Below are 20,313 nucleotides of genomic sequence, written 5' to 3'. Positions count from 1 at the left end.
CACTCAAGTTTATTTTAGTAAGATTTTTAAACCAAGTAAAGTTAGTAAAGAACACATTTCTATTGTCTGCTAAGAAACTGTTGGGATTTAAAATGGGCCTGTTGTACAAATAACTTGTAAATGATTATTCCTCACTTTTGTCTTAACCAAAGAAATTCCAGTAATTGAGCAAAAACATTTATTTTTAACACTACATTTTATAAAACAGGGCGCAAAGTGTCGGCACATGTATGTATGTATGTCGATGGTCCGCCCCAACCGAACCAGGAGACACAGACGTCAGGGAGGCCAAGGTTGTCTCTGCAGCTCTCTGGGCACCACGCCTCACTCAGCTGTCTCCAATGATCCAAATGGCTATGGAGAAAAAAATAACAGGTTTGTCATAATTGTTTAAAGTACAAAACCATACATGAAGTGGTGAGACAGGTATGTGGAACTTACACTTGCTTTGTGTAGCTGATGTTGGAGACACACAGGCTGCCATGGTGACATTTAAACAGATCTAACAAAAAAATAAAAATGAAAATTAAAAACTCCCAGACCTCATGTCATATTTACTAATCAGCTATGGCTGATTTATTGTTTGGATCACAGTGAGTTACACTAATTCTAATATGTTTTTATTTCTATTATACATACATACTTTTTAACTGTTATTTTCACGACTGTTATCAGGCTCTCTTGTTCTGGTTCTGATGATAATTCCGTGTCTTCCAGTAAGTTATCTTGTGCTTACTTCATCTGTAGAATGTCTCTTTACTTTTGGTAAATTGTACTGAGTCCAGAATAAAGACTAGTTGGCTGTACAAGATACAAACAAGTATCACATTTTGGAAATATATGAAATGTATTTAGGCTGCTAATTTAGCTCGAATACTAATAACTGCAATATTTTCCGGACTATAACTCGCACTTTTTTACATATTCTGGCTGGTCCTGCTACTTATACTCCAGAGCAACTTATATAACAAAATATGTAGGCTACACCGCGCTGCTGCGGGCCGACTCCGACCCACACAAGAATGAGTTCCCCTGTCCCGCTGGGAGGGTTTCAAACACCGCCAGCATCTGTTAGAGCCTGTGGCGGGGTGCTGAGGGCCGGCTCCAGCCCAGGAATGAGCTGTCCTCGCCGGCCGGGAGGGTTTGAAACACCGCCATCCTCTCCTCTGCTGGCTGTTGTTCATTCTGTTATGGTTACCGGTGCTTGTGTTGCTATGTGAAACGCTTGGTCTCAGATTTTGTAAGAAAGATAATAAAATGTCCCCCCAAAATACGACTTAAATATATTTTCTCTTATTCATGATACATTTAATGGCTGGTGCGACTCAGGAGTGATAGCGCCGAAAAAAACTGTACTGAAAACTTGCTCAAAGCAAAATGTTTTCATTACGGAAATAAATTATAAACTTACCGATTTAAAACTTTTTTAATACTGGTACTTCTCACGAACAGGCGCAGAAAACCTCCACCTAAACTCCGTGTAAGGTTCAGGTCGATGGGTGTTCCAGTTAGCTCCGGTTGGGTTGAAGCTAGGTGGCTACATCCGTTAGCTCGGCTCCCACCTCCGCTTTAGCTTTGGGTTAGCCAGGGTTAGCTTCAGGTTAGCTCGTAGCTAGTTCGCCTGGGTGTCGTCACTCGAGCCCAGCCTTACAGCCACACCCTCAGCGCCTCCTCTCTTCCCTTTTATGGAATTGTCTGGGCTGGACGGAACCTGTGACACGGTCAAAATGGCGGTGGTGGACACCTCCCATTATGGACAGATAACGTGTTATTGAAGCCTATGGAATCGAATTGTCCAGTATATGTACAGTCTATGAGGTGGAGCCACTTTGATGACAGACAAAGAGCTGACAAAGAAAGGGTGTGGAGCTTTTGACTACAAGGCTGCTGAAGGGGTGATCGCAGTAAAATGGTTCGACAACAAATGTGTGAATCTGCTGAGTAATGCCGTTGGGGTCATGCCATTGTCAACTGTCAAACGCTGGAGCAAAGAGTCCAAGACAAAGATTTCCATCCCATGCCCATCACTCATCCATGCCTACAACGAGCATATGGGAGGGATTGATCTCTCTTGACATGCTGGTACACCTGTACAAGACCCCAGCCAAGTCTCCAAGATGGTACCTACCACTCTTTGGGTACGTGCTTCATCTATGCATTACAAATTCCTGGCTGGTCTACAAAAGGGAGTGTGGACAATAGGGATGCACCGATGGATCGGCATTTGATCGTAATCTGCCGATAGCGCCCCTATCAGTTTTGATCAGAATTTTCAAAATAGATCAAAGCAGACTGATCAGGTGGGGTTGTCACGGTAACCGGTGTAGCGGTAAACCCCGGTAAAAAATAGTTGACAATAATAATAACCATCTTGTTTTTAAAAAAAACTATATTATCTCGGTGGATTACCGTGGCTGCGGTGTAGGCTTGGTGACCCTTATCAGCCACCGTATCATCGGCTGAAGTTGCCGGCGGCACATGCACGCTTTGTTGTTTACGACCAAAACTTTCTTGAAGCTAAAGCTGAAATAATGGCCAAAGGAGGAGACGGCAGCGCTCAGGAGGACATTTATTATCCCTCAAAGAAGACAAAGTGGTAAGTACGGGCATATTTTAGATATTTGAAGAATGCCGAGGGACAGTTTATAGAAGACGGCTGTCCTGTTTGCAGCACGTGCAGAAAAAGTGTCTGTGAAAGGCAGCAACGCTTCAAATCTCATGACACATCTGCGTGACCATTACCCACAACTCTACAGTCAACGCAAGGCAAGTTAGCGTTAGCGTTTTAGCTAAAATGTGTGTTCCGAGGATTTGGGTTGAGGGAGAATGCAACGAGTCGCTATATAAAGCAGCCGCAGCGCCGCTACCTGCATACAAACAGTGTCGCGGACACCGCCATGTTGAAATGACGCTATGCATTACGGCAGGGGCGGATTTAGGACTGAAGAAGATCCGGGGCTTAACACACACGCGCGCGCACACACACGCGCGCGCACGCGCACACACACGCATGCGCGCACACACGTGACACGCACTAGTCAACATCATATATATATATATATATATCTTGTACCACATAATGTTTAATCTGAAGCTACATATTCAGCATATTCAGGGCAGAGTATTGTTCCTGTTAGTGTTTAGTGTGAGATGATAGTGAATATTCCCTTTCTTTCTCCAACAACTTTACCTGATAGTAAGCTAACTTTAGGCAAACCAGCAGCACAACAAATATTTTCAAATAAGACTCACAAACCTGAGTCAACACCAGTCTCATCAGAGCTGGGGTTCTGTCGTTGTACTTTTGGTCTAAAAAAACGTCCTTATATCCATCTTCACTCATGCGTTTCAGACAGAGACTGCAGAAGTCAGCTGCTGAAGGGCTTCTCTTCAGTCTCAGGTAAACTGTATACTGACTAGGTAGCCTAGTGGTAGAGTGTCTGCCCTGAGATCGGGAGATCAGGGGTTCGACTCCTGGTCGGGTCATACCAAAGATTTTGAGAAAAATGGGACCCAATGCCTCCCTGCTTGACACTCAGCATTGGATTGGGGTTGGATTGGGGGGTTAAACCACCAAATAGTTCCCGAGCGCGGCGTGTCTGCAACTCAGGGGATGGGTCAAAATCGGAGAATAAATTTCACCACACACCTGTGTGTGTGACGACTAAATGGGACTTTACAAACTACTGCCAGCTGCGCCCTGTCTGTGTGACTTTGGTACTGCATGTTACTTCCGCGATTTAGATCCGGGGCTTATCATGAAAGATCCGGGGCTTCAGCCCAAGTAGCCGGGCCTAACGCCGCCCCTGCATTACGGTGCTCCCAGGGGCAGATAAGAGTTGGTCTCTCTCTGAGAATAATTATGAATTTAACAATGATTACTGCCTGATGACATTTCCCCAAATCTGCAAAGCTCACTGGAAGGACACAAACCGAGGACAATATTTTCCTGATATAGGGTTTATTACTCAAGTAAGGGTAAAAAAAGTATCTGATTAGAAGGCTACTTGAGTACTGAGTATCATCTGATCTAATATTTTTAAATGATGACATAAAACAGACATAAAATAAGAAGTTATGGGCAAATATTGGTATTTTAAAGACTAAAGGGAAAAATGTAAACAAATAAACAACATAATTACAAAATAACACATTTAGGCAAAATTTAGACACAAACTGAGGACAATATTTCCTGACATACAGGGTTTATTTAATTCAGTGAAAATGTAGCATGTTTAAAAAAAAGACTGCGATAATACCGAAAACCGTGGTAATTTTGGTCACAATAACCGTGAGGTTAAATTTTCACAACGTGACAACCCTAATACAGACCATTTTAGATTAGGTTACATTTCCTTTATTCCCAGATTATGTAGTTTGTACCACTCATTATAATGTTGTAGAAAATTTCTGGCCAATCCACGTGATCGGTATCGGTGATCGGTATCTGTGATCAGCATTCTTTGATATCGGTATCGGTGATTGGCAGCAAAAAACCTGATCGGTGCATCCCTAGTGGACAACTGAATCAGAAACCAATCTCCTTGAAAAGATTCCACCTTGCAGTTGCCCATAGCTTGAAACAAGTCAACAAGCCAGCATCCAAAGTTGGCCGACCATCATCCAGCTCTCCACCCCCATCAAAGAAACGCCACATCACAAGACCCTCACAACCACAACCAGATGTGCGATACGACAGCTGTGGGCATTGGCCACTTCACTGTGAAAAGCGAGGCCGATGCAGTTATTGTCCAAAGGGTGTGTCAAGATGGAAATGCCAGAAACGCAATGTTTTTCTGTGCTTGAATGCAAATCAGGAATGCTTTGCAGTGTACCACCAGAGGTTCTAATGATCAGGAGGTATTGGTGCAGTTGCATCATAAATGAGAAAAGAAAAGAACCAGAAAAATTCAGTGTGTTCTCTAATTTCCAGTGCAAAGTGGAAATGGTGAATAGGATACTTTCGGAATCTTATGGAAAATAAAAAATGTTTATGTTTATGTTATGTTTATGTTTCAACACTACGATGAAAGGTCAGAAGTAAACTTGCATGTTCTGAGCATCTTTTACAGTATTTATATAAAATCTTTCTGATCATTATTTGTGTTTTTTTTTTACACTTTGTTAGAATAACTTCCAAAGTTGAAATGGAATCTGTTTGGTGTCTTACTACCAAAATAAAGTGGGTAAAAATTTTGAGTAGTTATTTTTTTTTTCAAAATGAGTATAATGCTGACTTTTTTTCCCTCGTTGTTATGTCTATTTTACTTTATTTACTTTTACCATAGAGACACATCTCAACTATTTGGTAGAAGGTAGTAATTAAAAAACTATGAAGTGTGTATAAAAATATATATATTGATTGTGATCATTATTCACTAGAGGGAATAGAAAATACAAACAAAAATTTTTTTCACTAGGTTTTTCTTGGTGGGGCAGTCAAAGGGTTTTAAAAACACTGTTCATTTATTGGTCGGATAAAATATGCAAATTTTTTGAGATAGGAATTTTGGGTTTTCATGAGCTGTATGCCAAAATCATCAATATTAGAAACAATGAAAGGCTTGAGCTACTTCAGTTGTGTGTAATGAATCTAATATATATGAAAGTCTAATGTGTATCAGTACATTACAGACAATAATGAATTTTATCACAATATGCAAATTTTTTCAGAAGGACCTGTATTTTGAGGTGTAGTTCTAATTAATTAATTATAGTTAGAATCTATGAAATGAAAGGTTTTATCGCACTTTGTTAAATTAGCTTATTTTTGAGTGAATAATAGCTGTTAGTTGTTATTATCACATGAGGAGATACCCCGTTTAGACACCGTGTAGATTTTCATAGGTGCATTTAAAGTTAATTGGCATTCAAGCAAAATCTCTCAGTAGTTAACTCACACCTCAAAATCATTTTGGATCACACAGTTTTGGTATTCAAGCTGTGAAAGTCTGTTTTGTCGTTCCAGACCACCTGTTTGGATGATTAAAAGTCTTTGTGTCGCTTTCATCCCAAATGCTATTGGTATGCTTTACGGCGCTCAGCTTTCTGAATGAGTTTCTTGCAGTAAACTGGCACATTTGCAGCTTGCATATTTTCACCTGGCATGAATGTTCCATTCCTCTACTCTGTAATTGTGATTTATTTCCTTTTCTCAGGTGTAACATTCTTCCTGTGGGTCGGTGTTGGCCTCCTGACTGCAGAACATTGTAAATGTCAGCGTAGACAGAGTAGAAGCATATAGACAAATGATTTGCATTTTCTTTTTCAGAGCGGCCTTGCTGGGATAAAAAAGTGACTTTTAGAAACTTTAGATTGAGTTGATCCAAACCCAAGCAGATCAGAAACAACTGTGACTCATTCCTACAGGAAAGTTCTCAAAGTTTTGCACAAAGAATAAAATCCTCTCATCTAAAAACGTCATTGTGAAAAGCTCTCAGGATGAGTCGCTGAAAGGCCATCACCTGTTTCTGAGCAGCTCTCCTGCAGAGTTTTTATTTCCCTTTTACATTATTTCAGATCCATACTTTTGTGACCAGCTGGCATATATTTTTTTAAAATCCTCCTGGACCAGAAAATGCTTTTTTACTGCTGCTGGCATCTATAATGGAGCGCGGATGAGAGATATGCTCAGAGCTTAGAGACGGAAATTAAATCAATCAGTTCTTTGGGTGCACTGATGAAGCTGTCAGCTGTCATTATAAAAATGTCTACATTGTTTACTCATCTGTTTGTCAAGGTGCAAGCGAACTAGCGAGCTCTTAAAGGTTCTGTAGAAGATTCTTGTTTTGATTGCGAGAAAATCAAAGGAAACGCACTCACCTACAAATCCAAAGAGATCAATGGTGGGGAAATATTTGTGCCGTGATGATGTGTTTTATTAACCAGAGTGAAAACCCTCTTACTAATTTTCAGCTGATTAGCTTGTCCCTTTGTGGAGAACAGTGACATCGGTGACTGTCACACTGATGAACAAAATGTTGTCCAGATTATCTGCAGACTTTGTCCCAAAAGGTGAGTTGTTTTTCAGTCACGTGGAGTTTTTCTTTGAATAAATCACAATGACAAAGCATCCGTGGCATAATGGAGGAGGAAAAAAACAGGACTAGGCTGGAGAATAGAAATGGCTTCAAATCAGGTTGGTTTCCAAGGTTGCAGAAATACAAACATAATATCCTACTCCGTCAAACGTACCTTCCTCACGATCTGATTAACAAACATACTTTTTTGTATTCTTTTTTTCAACAAAGTCTTCAGTATGTTTTAATTACATTTCCTCTGATTTTATGTTTTATTTTCTTTGCAGCATTAGCAGGAAAACGTACCAACTTACTTACCTGTAGTTTAGAGCTGCATACCTTTATGATGACATAAATATTACAAAAACACCAATCTGGTCCTGTTGCAAAGTAACAATTATTCTAAAATGATTTTATTATTTGTATTTTTACATAAATAGATAATTAGATATTTGTTCTTCAACATACTTAATTGCAACGTTCACATTTTAAACGGTTGGCCCTGATTGTTAAAGAAGGGGTTTTGAATTTTATTGTTTTTGATAATTAGTGAAAAGATCAATCTACCTATAAATATTAAATGTGGATTGTTGGTGTGTTACCAACTGCAGCCCTGGTTATTAAAGGTGTGGAACACTAAAAATCCATTTTTAATGGTAATTTTGGATTATAATCGGTCACACTGAGTTTTTCATGCACATGAAAATAGTCTCCTACACCTATCTGCTGCATTAGCTTTGGATAGAAAATAGACAGTTAGACATTAGGATTTGAAAATCCTGACATATCTACGCCACACTTAACATTTGTGGACTCACCCATCTTGTGTCCATGAATGTTTGCACTGAACTGGGCAAAAGTTTGTTCACTCTGCGTCTTTTGCATGGAACAGGCTGCAGGAAATCTGGAAATTAACCGAGTTGATCTCCTTGAATACATTTAAAACCAGACTGGGAGTCCTTGGAATAAATACTCTGAGTTTTAACTGCCTTCTGTAATTTTGTACATACCATGTCTGTGTAACTGAAAAATTGTAACTGTAACTTTTGCTGCCACTTGACCAGGACTCCCTTGAAAATGAGGTTGTTAGATAGGTCCACAGCTACAGTGGTCTGGTCCAGTCCTTTTCTTCAATGGTAGTCTGCAACCCTTATGCAGGCAGCCTGGAAATTGACTTTTTTTTTCTTTTCAGAACTTTATTGAACAAACTAACAGTGTACAAAAATCACAAAATGGATACAAAGTTAAACACAAAACATGTGCAGGGGTACAAAAATATCAAATACGTTATATGTAGTACAAATATGAATTGTTTTTAAAGCCTTTTTGTTAAAAGATCCATTAATCAATGTTGTATAAGGCTTGAGTGGGAACTGAGAAACTGACTGTTGTTTAGTTTCTGCTTTCACTTTTCTCTCTTCAAACCTCCAACACACACACACACACACACACACACACACACACACACACACACACACACACACACACACTGGTGAAGTGGGTGGGGAAAATTTATTTTCATAATGAGCCTTTTTATGCATGTTTTAGTTAACCATTTCTTGGGGCTCCTGGACATTTTAAGCTCCATATGCTTTATAGAGCCTCAAATATCAGTTTTAGATTACTGATTAACTGCATTCTAGGTCCTCTATAAAAGTCTCTCATGATCATTTTATGACAGTCTACATTAAAGTAGACTCCATTTGCTGGGTAATGCATCATTGTGACTTTTTATGTGATTCACGTTACATGGTAAACATACAAGTTGTCACACATGGACCAAAAACCTTTATCACTCTTTCTCACATTTTTACACTTTTAATAGTAAAAGCAAAATCCAGATGTGTTATCTCTGTTAGAACATTTTATTTTAAACTTGGAACCAAAACAACTCCGAGCATTTTATTTGTTTCGTTATTTTAGAACAATTTCTCTTCTGCAAAACCTGCACTGTCATCATTCTGGCTTTTAGTTTTATTCTCAGTTTCTTGTTGACATTTATGTCTGGGTTCTGGCCATTTTATCTGTGTTTCACATTTGTCTTTTGCACTCGCCAAAGCTACCTTTTGCTGCAGGTTGCTGATATTTTCACGAAACCACCTTGTTGAATTTGTGCAGGTCTCCATGGGCACCCACCAATATGGCAAATTGAATTGTTTGAACATGGATTGTGTTTGGTGAAAGAAAGGGTGCTCTGCATTAAGCTGAAAGAGAACTACATTAAAATTCTGGAAGGAAAACACAGAGGGATCGCCTTGAATGGAGTTGTGCAGATGCACACGAACCTTATTCAGAAGACAAATTAAAACTCAAGGTAGAATCAAAACTTTCTTACCTCAAGTGCATGGAGAATGTTGCAGAAGATTGGTAATTTAAATTCCAAGGGGGGAAAAACAAACAAATACAAACTGGTAACAGGATATATTTATAATGAAAACAAAATTCTAAGAAGAATTTTTACTTTCAGTATGTAATGTTTGGTTGTTTAAATGAATCAAATGCATCAATGTTCAAATAAAGCATCAGAGGTTTAGCAGAGGTTTATTTACCACAGAAACTGTATTATAAAATAGGACTCAGTACAATAAATCTGGGGGGTGATGTGTTGTAAATTATGTAATCCGTCACTGTTGATGTGCATGAAAGGAGCCAGATTATTCCAGATTAGAGCGTTGATTTTAATGGCTGCTCCTCTGTAGAGGAGGACCAACAAAGACGTGATAAATTATGTCTGATGGGACAAAAGGTTTCCTCTGAGCCGTGCACTACCTCTGCTCACCACTAGAGGTCAGTAGCGTATCACGTCTCTTATTGGTCACGTCCGCTCCCACGAGCCAATCACAGCCTTTTGCGTAAGAACAGTTGCTTCCGGGTGACTAAATCCTTTTTTATTTGATGCTTTCTGTATAATTAACGGAAAGTTGTGAGCTCTGAGGCGTTAAAACGAGTAGAAAATGAACCGAATATTCGGACGTGGGAAGCCGAAAGCGCCTCCTCCGAACCTGTCGGACTGTATCGGCACTGTGAGTATGTTAGCCTGGGTTTTTGTTGTTAATCATGAGACCTAACGGTGCTATTACCAAGCTAACATGGCCACATAAATGTAGTCGTTGTTGTAATAAAGTTCACACATTATTGTTAATTATTAGCACTGAAAGCAGCCTCAAACAAGGCGTACCTCTAATGATGTAACGTATTTATCATTATTTGACAAGCTTCTACCTTTCTGTTTCATACACACACACACACACACACACACACACACACACACACACATACAATAACACCAACAGAATGTTGGAAATCATTCGCTGTAATTGATCTGCTTCTCTCTCAGGTAGATGCCAGGGCAGAGTCCATAGAGAAGAAAATAGGCAGGCTAGATGCTGAGCTTTTGAAGTATAAAGATCAGCTGAAAAAGATGAGAGATGGGCCCTCAAAGGTAAGAACAGGTCATGTTAGAAAAGCTCAAAAGTCAGAAGACTGATTCAGCCAGCATCATGTGTTTTGTTTTGAATGCAGAATACGGTGAAACAGAAGGCGATGAGAGTACTGAAGCAGAAAAGAATGTGAGTAGATCTCAACTCATTACTGAATGGCTGCATGGAAGATGTTATTATTTACCGCAGCTTTATTTTCCTAATATTGTCCAGATATGTGGGAACCGTTGAGTGGTTTTAGCAGCAGAATTGTCCTTAAGTGTAACTGCATAAATAACCATTTATGATAAAAACAGACTTTAATTCATAAAGTCACATCCAAAAACATCAAGTTTCTTGTTTTTCCATAATTGTGTTTGACAGTAAGCCAAATCTGCATGTCAGATAAAGTAATAGCAATTCAAAACAAAATTACACATCAAAATTATCTGATCTTGGACAGTGAGTACCACTGATCTTTAACCGTTTGGGCCCTAGGCCTTTTTTCTTTGGGCCCTGGCGCCTCCCAATCGGAGGCCTTTGGAGTTTCATGTCCCAAGTGTCAGTGATTGTATGCATTCCCCGAGCACAGCTACAGCTACAATCCAAACAGTTTAGATTGTAAACAAAGCAATTTTTGGTTTTTGATACATTAAGATAAAATAATACTTGAATTTTATTTTATAAGAGCAGCCCTGTGTGAAAGTGCTGACAGGATGGAGGCTGTGAGTTCAAATTCCATTTAGGAAATTTAGTCAGTTGTTTTATTTATTCCAGGGGTCCTCAACTAAATTTGTTCAAGAGGTTTTTTTTTTTTCCAGCAGGCATCAGTGAAGGCCAGATGCAATTCTAAAATAAAGTTAAAGTATCATTGTATCTTAATTTATTACAATTTAAAATGGCCTTGTTTCCCATCTGGGCTGTTTGATTGTGGTTTTAGTTGTGTTTGGAGAATGTGGACAGTTGTAGATGTTTGGGACATGAAACTGTAGAGGCCCCCAATTGGGGGGCGTTAGGGTTAAATGGGTTAAACAATTCATTATGTGTCTCTAAAAGCTTCTCCGATGTGTTTCACAGGTATGAGGGTCAGAGGGAGCAGCTGGCTCAACAGTCGTTCAACATGGAGCAGGCAAACTACACAATTCAGACCCTGAAGGACACCAAAACGACTGTAAGAACCACACTGCTTGGATAAGTGTTTGTTATATGCACTTTATAGATTATCACTCCCAGACATGAATAAAATCCAGGCTCTAAACCACAAAGATGGCATATTCAAGACGCCAGGTTATCTTGAATTTACCTGGTTTAGCAGATATTTCAGTGTAAATCCTCTAGGTGATGTTATTGTAGATATTGATAGATTCATTGATGTGGGCACCATCTGATCATGAAGCTAAAAATTCTGAATGTCTTATGAGAAGAAAAAATGAAAATGGTGCGCTCAAACAAATTATGGAGATTAGCAAAGATGCATCATCTTAAAATTAGGATTCTATTGACACATCTTGCTGTATTTTATTGTTTCTACGGGTGCTGAATTAACGTGTCGTGCTCTGATGTCATGAGCCTTTAAACTGCTTGCAAACAATTGTTTTCATCCATTTTGAGTTGCCTTGGTGATGTATCCAGCTGTGGTTTAAATCCCAAATGTAACGCTGACTGTCTGTCACAGCAAAGTTCTTGTCTCTGGAAAGTGAAATGACACTAGCAGTGACTTATTTCTTCTACCTGTTTACAGGTGGAGGCCATGAAGATCGGTGCAAAGGAGATGAAGAAGGCGTACAAAGACGTGAAAGTCGATCAGATTGACGTACGTTACTTTAAAACTGTTTCTTCTGTCCGTCACTATTAATACAGCCTTTTTGTGCTAAAATTAACAAATGTAAAAACTGGCTCGTTTTCTCCTTTTTCCACCACTGCAGAAAAAAAAGAAGTTAAAAGGGAAACAAAGTTCTGCATATTCATATTTCTCTGCTTTTTAGCTCCATTTTACATATTTTTATTAAATGGTCATTCTAAAGTAGGTTTTCAGTAACTCAGTCAGGAAGTCACACAGTTGGAGAGCTCAGCAAACAGACAATAGCAACCCAGCTAGCAGCCAAAATAGAAAACAGGTGGTTAAAAAAGTTGCTGTGTGTCGCTGCTTGAAGTTTGTTGTGTGTCTTTTGGTGTGTGTTTTTTTTTTTTTTTTTTTTTTTTTTTTTTGCATCACAGTGATTAGATGTTTCTTCTTGTCACATAATTTCATTCATTAAACTTTTGGGTTTGAACTTACAGGATTTGCAGGATCAGCTGGAGGACATGATGGAAGACGCCAACGAGGTTCAGGAATCCCTGAGTCGCAGCTACGGCACTCCAGACATCGACGAGGAGGATCTTGAAGCAGGTAAAGCTGTCTCCTTGTAGACTTCATCACTTATTTCTCAAGTTCTCTAAGATCAATGCAGGGATGAGGGTTTCATTCACTTTTGAATGAAAATCCTAGGGCAGCCCACTCAAGTTGATTGGTCCCAGTCACGTGACCCGATGCTGTGCTTGAAACATTCAAAAAACACTCAGATTAATACCTACACGGAGTAAATATCTGCTTCTCAAATTCTTGCCACTTTTTACATTAATAATTGTATCATGACTGTTTTATTAGTTCTTATATTTGCTTATCTCTTAATTAACTTTTTTTCTATCTTACCTTCTGCACCAAAATACCGCAGCAATTTCCTAATGTTGTGACTTGGCACACATATGGCAATAAAAACTTCTGATTCGGATTCGGATTGTTAATCACAGTTAATTACTAAAAAGTTTCAGCAGGCAGATTACACGGCTAGTTTTATTGTCATGGCCAATGAAAAAAGAGATTCAGAGCATCAATCGTGTTTGAATTATCAGTAATGTTATCCATCAGACATATTTTGCCAAGTGACAGTGTGACTGTTTCAGAGTTGGATGCACTGGGTGATGAGCTGCTGCTGGACGATGACAGCTCCTACTTGGATGAAGCCTCAGCTGCACCGTCGATCCCTGAAGGAATCCCCAGTGACAGCAAGACGAACAAGGTAGCAATTGGTTCACAGATCAGATCTGAGTTTCCTCTAGATCTTATTCTGTGTTTTCCTTTTTCCTCTCAGGATGGTGTTTTGGTGGACGAGTTCGGCCTGCCGCAGATCCCCGCCACATAAACAAGAACAAACATAAACAACTGCACTTTTTCTACATAGAGTAACATTTATACCATTTGACCTGAAAACACTAAAACTTTTGAAGCTGTCTTGGTGTTGTTACTACTACCATGCTAGCATGTGGCCTTGTGACACTTCTTTTAAAACATCATTCACCCTAGCTGCTGCCCTCACCATCTCCTGTATGTGGTTCATCAGTGTTGATATTAATTTATTTTTTATTTATGTTTTATTAGTTTTTATGTGTTGTTTTGTCATTATTTTTGTTTCAAAGTGGAGCTCATTTCTACTAAACCTGTTTAAAATATCTGCAGGGAAACATGCAAAATAAATGATGTGTTCTAACTTTACCTTGACTTAATTATTTATTGATTACTATCATTTTCCCTGGTTTAGTTGTGGGTTATGTTTCTTCCACTCGAGTTGTGGCTCTCTGATGAGATCCAATTCTGTTCTCTCTCTCTCTCTCTCTCTCTCTCTCTCTCTCTCTCTCTCTCTCTATGTATATATATATATATATATATATATATATATATATATATATATATATTTTTTTTTTTTTTATATAGAACCAGTTAACAAAACAAGTCTTCTCAAAGAACAAAAAAAAAAGATCTGTTTCCATCATTCCTAAAGTCCATCCATCCATTTTCATCTGCCTATCTGGAGTCGGGTCAAGGGGACAGCAGCCTAAGCAGGGAGGCCCAGACTTCTCTCTCCCCAGCCACTTGGGTTAGCTCCTCTGGGGGAATCCCAAGGCGTTCCCTGGCCAGCCAGGAAACATAGTCTTTTCCAGCGTGTCCTGGGTCTTCCTTTGGGTCTCCTGTTTGGACATGCCCAGAAAACCTCACCAGGGAAGCATCCAGGAGGCATCCTAACCAGATGCCCGAGCCACCTCAGCTGGCTTCTCTCATTGTGGAGGAGCAACTGCCTCTCTAAGGGAGAGCCCAGAAACCGAGAAACCCGGCGCAGAAAACTCATCTCCTAAGGTCTCCAGGAAATTAAATTATTCTACCAGTTTTTATTCTAAATAACACTGATGTGGCAAAATCTGGTTTTCATTAGGTTTTAATATATTTAGAAAAGCTGTACATTTATATTATTGACCTATGTGATTATTAAACAGACTTTGACTTTAATAAGCCCAAATTGACCAGTAATAATATTAGTTAAAATAATTAAGAATGTGACATTGCGTTCAGACCAATCACAACTTCAGACACATTTTCATGAATTAGCTTCATGTATTTGTTCAGTAATTGCTGGATTGTTCATAATCGATATATAGAAATGGGTGGTGAGAAGAGCTTCGACACCATCGCAGACACTTGGAAGTACACAACTGCAGCTCAAAATTCCGACTCTGGTGGGACTCGAACCCACAACCTTTGAATCTCTTCTCTAGAGGTCAGCTAGAAGTCCAATGCGCTATCCATTGCGCCACAGAGCCAGTTAACAAATGGTCAGAATAAATACAAACAGTTCCTACAACCTGTTTTGGGGGGTTTAATTCAACGTTTAATGTAGATTAGAAATTATGCTTAAAATATTGAGAATGCTCATATTTAAATAGTTTAATAAAATAAATATTAGAAAAGTAATGTTTCCGGTTTGCACCGGAAGTAGTTAGCAGTCAGCAATAGATAGCTGGTTAGCTGCAACATTTAGGCTGTAAATTGAAACAAATCAAAAATGTCAGCTCAAACGATTACAGTGACCGTCGCTTACGGTAATAAAATGTTCACTTTATGTTTCGCGTTCATATAGCAGGAGGACTGTTAGTTTACTGACCGTAGGCTATAGCTGCTATATGTAATGCTCTGTTAATACGTAGCATGAACTAACTGCAATTCACACTTAAGCGTTGATGATGTACTTTTTCAGCGCACTAGTTTTTAAACCTAACGAGTACTTTCACAACCAAATGTACGACTGTTTTAACGCCTGCGTTTGTAAAATGGCCGTATTGTTTAGTATATAAGCGAAAATACTCCTTCTCCTCCCACAACATCGATTTTTTTTAAAGAAAAAAGTATTAGTGGTTGCAGAATTTTATTCACGAAACAACAATATAATAAACAAATCTGTTTTGTTACATGCTAAATGTTCAATCACACATGAAAGCTATTTTTATATAACTCACCTATTATTTCCTGTTTCCTCCCCAAGGATCAACTAAGCACAGCATCACAGTAACGAGCCAAGATGAGGGGAAAGGACTCACTGTTAAAGACCTTGCAGAAGCTCTTAATCAAGCCACTGGTGTTCCTCCTGCTTCACAAAAACTTATCTTCAAAGGTGGACAGTACATCTTTTATTTCTTGCTCAGGTGAGCTGGTTGTCTTCAGTCCATGTCTTAACATTTTGCTGTCCTTCCAGGAAAGTCCCTTAAAGACTTGGAGGAAAGTCTGTCGAGCTATGGAATAAAAGAAGGCTGCAAGCTCATGATGATTGGAAAGCGGGTAAGATGATGTATCTCGTAAACAAAAATATGCATACATACATTTATGTCATTGATAATGAACCTGAAACAGAACAGTCCAGAAGAAGAAGCTGAACTGAGGAAGCTGAAGGAGATTGAAAAATCTGTGGAGCAGATGGTGAAGAAGCTGGAGAATGTAGACGGGGAGTTAACCGGATTAAAGAACGTATGGAGTCGCTTATGTTAATGATTTGATTATCATATTTCCAAATGTGCTACATGGATAACCCCCTTATCTTTTATCTCTCAGGGCTTCCTGGCCAAAGACCTCCAAGCAGAGGCGTTGAGTAAACTGGACCACAGAGTAAAAATAGCAGCAGAGCAGTTCATGAAGATCCTGGAGCAGATCGATGCCATGGTGATCTACTTTGGATTTGTATTCATTTCATTCGTGTATCTTTTTGAAACTAAAACAGTTTCCATTTTAACAGAGTCTCCCAGAAAATTTTATCGATTGTAGAATGAAGAAAAAGGGACTTGTTAAAACAGTGCAGGTAAGACCGTTTTTCTTTTTCTTACAACAAAAAATGATGAAAACAGTAGAGAAAAATAAATGACATAATTTGTGTGTCCTTAGGACTTCCTTGCCCGGTGTGACAGGATCGAAGCCTGCATTTCAGACCACCTATCAAAGATTCAGACAAAAAACCTGGCCCTGGCATAACAGCTAACTCTCCCACACCGTGTGCCGTATGTTGCTCCGTGAGCGACCCCAAAGTGTACAGAGAGCTTCTACTGAGAAGCAGGTCCTGCTTTATTTATTGTGGGTGTGATGTGTAGGAGAGAATCATCATAACCAAGAATCTGGTGCAAACAATGTTGCTAGGTATAAAAACAAACCAATTCCCCTGGTGGAAGAGCGAGGGGCTCAGATTCGCTTTGAAATTCTGTTGATCCCATCAGAAACTCAACAAAATGTTCAAGAAAACTTCAGTCATGAAGATTTCACTTTTTAGTGTAGTTAAATTTTCATTGTATATTAACTGGTGTGTACCGTGTGGCTTATATGAACACCTCAGCATCACCCCCGTGTTCTGTAATTATTGTCTATACCAGCAGTTTACTTGTTTTTGATTTTTCTATCGGAAAATATAATAAGAGCCTCGACTAGTTTATCATATTCCATTATTGGCTGAAAATCTGGAAGTTAAGTGGATCAGGTCATGTGGGAGGAAACTACTATCCATCTAAAGTAGATTGTTTTATAAGCTTGGGGATTATTTTTATTTTTTTGTTAAGCAAACATTGTGAAATTTGTTGTCATGACTTCGAAATGGTTAAGAAAGCAGCTTAGGTCCATATTAAAACCTTCAGAAAATGCTGAAATATTAACCAGAATCAACAATTGACTGAAATAAATCTGGCTCCAAATCCATTTAGCTATTTCTGTGTTTACCAAAAATAAAAGGCTGCTTCTTCAGCAGTTGCATCTAGCGTCTTGTAACTGTCCCAATCAGGTTTTGAAACTTTGTGTGAAGTTATAGTATTCCAAGCAATCCCACAGACTCATATATCATATCCATTGGCTTTTGTTTGAAAATAAATGCTTTTGAAACAGAACGAGAATTTATGACTTCAGTTTCATCTCAAAACTTGACATTTTTCAAACAAAACATGATTCAATCAGACCAAAACCTCTTGTGTTGGTTTATTTCCAGCTTTATCAATGGGGTCTTCTCATGCCTTTACTTGCCAGGACAGACCCCGTAGTGATGTCATAAATGTGCAAATAAGCAAAAAAAAAAAAAAAAATTAAAAAACAAGTCTGGAGGAGGGAAGGGAGACCCAGAGGTCCACAGAGCAGCTTAAACAAATGACCTTCAAAAGGCTATAAACAACAGTGCTGCTTTTCAGAAGCCAAACTACAGAATATAGCTGATTCAGATGAAGTAGAAACGCATTAAAAGAAGCACATGAAGTATGAACAGAGCCTTGTGCAGCACATCACTAATCGTCCTTGTCCTTCGCACCGTGTTTTAGAATACGTGTGAATGCTACGTAGTTGAAGTTGCCTTTCTTGTCGATTGGTGCCTCTCGATAAAGCTCGTCCACGTCTTCGTCTGTGAAGCGGTCGCCCATGGTAGTGAGCAGCTCCCGCAGGTACTCCTCCTGAATCATACCTGGGGAGAAAATAGTTTTATCTTGAGAAAAAAGTGTGACTAAAACATTTATTATTACAGAAAGGCAAGGCATTATCTGTAAGTGGAAAGTTAACGCAAATTAATGTGAAGTCTAATGTTTTGGACAAAATGAAAGAGAATGTTTCCAAAGCAATGATGAACACACTGATGACAATTTAAAAAATGAGATGCGGTGGAGGATTTGATGGTTAAGATCATCACCTGTGCCCTCTTCATCAAAACACGCAAAAGCGTTACGGATCACATCCTCTGGATCGGTGCCATTTAGCTTTTCTCCAAACATGGTCAGAAACATGGTGAAGTTGATTGGGCCAGGAGCTTCATTCATCATAGCCTCCAGGTAGTCATCAGTGGGGTTTTTACCTGCAAAACACAAAATAGGTTCCAAGTTCTAACCTCATTGCCCAGGTTTCAGATCAGATTATGCAAAAACAATACCAGAAGATTTTTCATGTAGCCTTGAGGGGTTTGAATGACTGCTACTTGTTTATTGCTCCCACAGCCGTTACATATTATCAGAATGTAAAAGTCATACCTAGTGAGGCGAGCATATCATGAAGGTCTTCTTTGTCAATAAATCCATCTCTGTTTTGGTCAATCATATTGAACGCCTCTTTGAACTCCTGGATCTGGGACTGATCAAACATAGCAAACACATTGGAGGTAGCACGCTGGGGTCGCTTCTTGGTGTTCTTTCCCTTGGCCCTTTTACTTGACATTTTGCAGACTGGTAGGTTCCCTCTCCTAGAATCATGATGACATTGAGGATTTGTGATCAGCAGATGGAATAACCCGGAAGTAGTAAATAATTTACCTCAAAGGCAAATTTTTTATGTTTAAGCTGTGCTAATTTAACAATCTTGGGCGCATCATTATTTGTCCTTTCTTGATGCTATGATAATTTATTTTGTATGGAATCTAGTCTAAACTTAGGGAAGGACATATCTGACTGAAAAATTATGTACTGCGTATGTTAGGAGGCATTCAAGGCCGCTTGGAAATTTGACTATCATTTGCATAAATTACACTAGCTCATATATTGAAGAAGTATTTGTTCTACCCACCGTCTAAATGATCTTTAGAATTATTATTTCTGTATTTTGTTTGTTTGTTTTTTGATTTTGTCAGTAAATTTGCCAAAGGATAATTAAAACGCCGAACATGTATGTTATTGTTAATTACACATATATCTAGTAACGGTGACTTACTAAATCTAACAGGAATGTGGCGTACTATCCAGTTTACATTTCAGTTACAAATATATTATTATAATGCATGATTACCCTCTAATACACCATTTAACTCCATGGGAAGTGAATGTAATCATTATTTATCACCGACAGCTATCGCTACTGACCTACATAACGGGCTAGCTTTAGCACATTAGCTGAGACGAATTCAAATAAAATAAAATAAATATCTGGCACGTTTTTTAATTATATAGATTTATCATGTGTTGATTAAAATAAACAATAATCACGTACCTGAGAAAAAATGTAAAAGTTCTAACCAAAAAGGCGTTAAAGGAAGCTACCAAGACAACAGAATGACGAAGAAGAAACCGACCAATCGGAGTCGGAGAAGAACTGGAAGAAACCAACACAGTGGAATGTTCCATATACTGCAGGGGTTTTATAGCATTCGTATTGATTTTTTTCAATAGTTGATACAAATCTGTTTTTTATAATACACACTATACATTTTTCCTCTATGTTTTGTTTTATATTTAGGCGTTTGAAATTCTCAACCGAAAGTTGTAGTTTATGTTTTTAACCACGAGATGGCAGCAACAACGTAGGTTTATAGTAAGCATTTTCCAAAAATAGATCGTTTCGGTATATGAAACTCCATCTGAAAATTAAATTAGCCAAACTTTGTACTTCGATACAGTATAATTGCTTCATTTTAACTATACGGAATTAAGATGGAACACTTAGTTTAAAGTTGATTAATAGAATAGAACTGAGGTCACATGGTGCTGATTTTCACCTGTGGGTTTTGCCAGGATTTTAGTCGCTGCTTGAGCTCTCCTCTGCACAGCTGAGGGACAGGCCCAGCAGCTCCTGTGGC

At 38.8% G+C, this 20,313-nt stretch overlaps 3 protein-coding genes, 1 long non-coding RNA gene and 1 other non-coding gene across 5 annotated transcripts; 2 read left to right on the top strand and 3 right to left on the bottom strand.

Annotated features, from left to right (window-relative positions):
• Positions 1-164: 164 nt before the first annotated feature.
• LOC129163650 (uncharacterized) lies at positions 165-1,631 on the bottom strand. The gene is made up of 3 exons (XR_008563442.2): positions 1,412-1,631; positions 442-502; positions 165-354 (listed from the first exon to the last, which is right to left on the bottom strand). It is a non-coding gene; the product is annotated as an uncharacterized lncRNA (long non-coding RNA).
• An 8,230-nt stretch (positions 1,632-9,861) lies between these two features.
• chmp5a (charged multivesicular body protein 5a) lies at positions 9,862-13,707 on the top strand. The gene is made up of 8 exons (XM_015956587.3): positions 9,862-10,042; positions 10,357-10,461; positions 10,542-10,588; positions 11,516-11,609; positions 12,180-12,251; positions 12,719-12,827; positions 13,382-13,497; positions 13,570-13,707. The coding sequence occupies exons 1-8, from the start codon at positions 9,974-9,976 to the stop codon at positions 13,618-13,620; spliced, it is 663 nt and encodes a 220-aa protein (XP_015812073.1). The 5' UTR covers positions 9,862-9,973; the 3' UTR covers positions 13,621-13,707.
• Positions 13,708-14,978: 1,271 nt separating this feature from the next.
• Positions 14,979-15,070, bottom strand: trnar-ucu (transfer RNA arginine (anticodon UCU)). Its single transcript is given in 2 exon segments — positions 14,979-15,014; positions 15,034-15,070. It is a non-coding gene; the product is annotated as a tRNA-Arg (tRNA).
• Positions 15,071-15,207: 137 nt separating this feature from the next.
• On the top strand, positions 15,208-17,662 carry bag1 (BCL2 associated athanogene 1). The gene is made up of 7 exons (XM_015956586.3): positions 15,208-15,349; positions 15,790-15,918; positions 16,000-16,082; positions 16,155-16,268; positions 16,353-16,460; positions 16,534-16,596; positions 16,680-17,662. Exons 1-7 carry the CDS (start codon positions 15,313-15,315, stop codon positions 16,764-16,766), a joined length of 621 nt encoding a protein of 206 aa, XP_015812072.1. The 5' UTR covers positions 15,208-15,312; the 3' UTR covers positions 16,767-17,662.
• Positions 17,663-17,735: 73 nt separating this feature from the next.
• On the bottom strand, positions 17,736-20,076 carry myl12.2 (myosin, light chain 12, genome duplicate 2). Its single transcript, XM_015956585.3, has 4 exons — positions 19,728-20,076; positions 18,779-18,987; positions 18,445-18,606; positions 17,736-18,222 (listed from the first exon to the last, which is right to left on the bottom strand). The coding sequence occupies exons 1-4, from the start codon at positions 19,859-19,861 to the stop codon at positions 18,050-18,052; spliced, it is 678 nt and encodes a 225-aa protein (XP_015812071.2). The 5' UTR covers positions 19,862-20,076; the 3' UTR covers positions 17,736-18,049.
• Between the last annotated feature and the right edge of the window lie 237 nt (positions 20,077-20,313).

Source organism: Nothobranchius furzeri, chromosome 11 (assembly GCF_043380555.1).
Source record: "Nothobranchius furzeri strain GRZ-AD chromosome 11, NfurGRZ-RIMD1, whole genome shotgun sequence".
Lineage (NCBI taxonomy): Eukaryota > Metazoa > Chordata > Actinopteri > Cyprinodontiformes > Nothobranchiidae > Nothobranchius > Nothobranchius furzeri.
The sequence above is the reverse complement of the archived record's forward strand: the minus strand, read 5'-3'. Positions and strand labels throughout refer to the sequence as shown.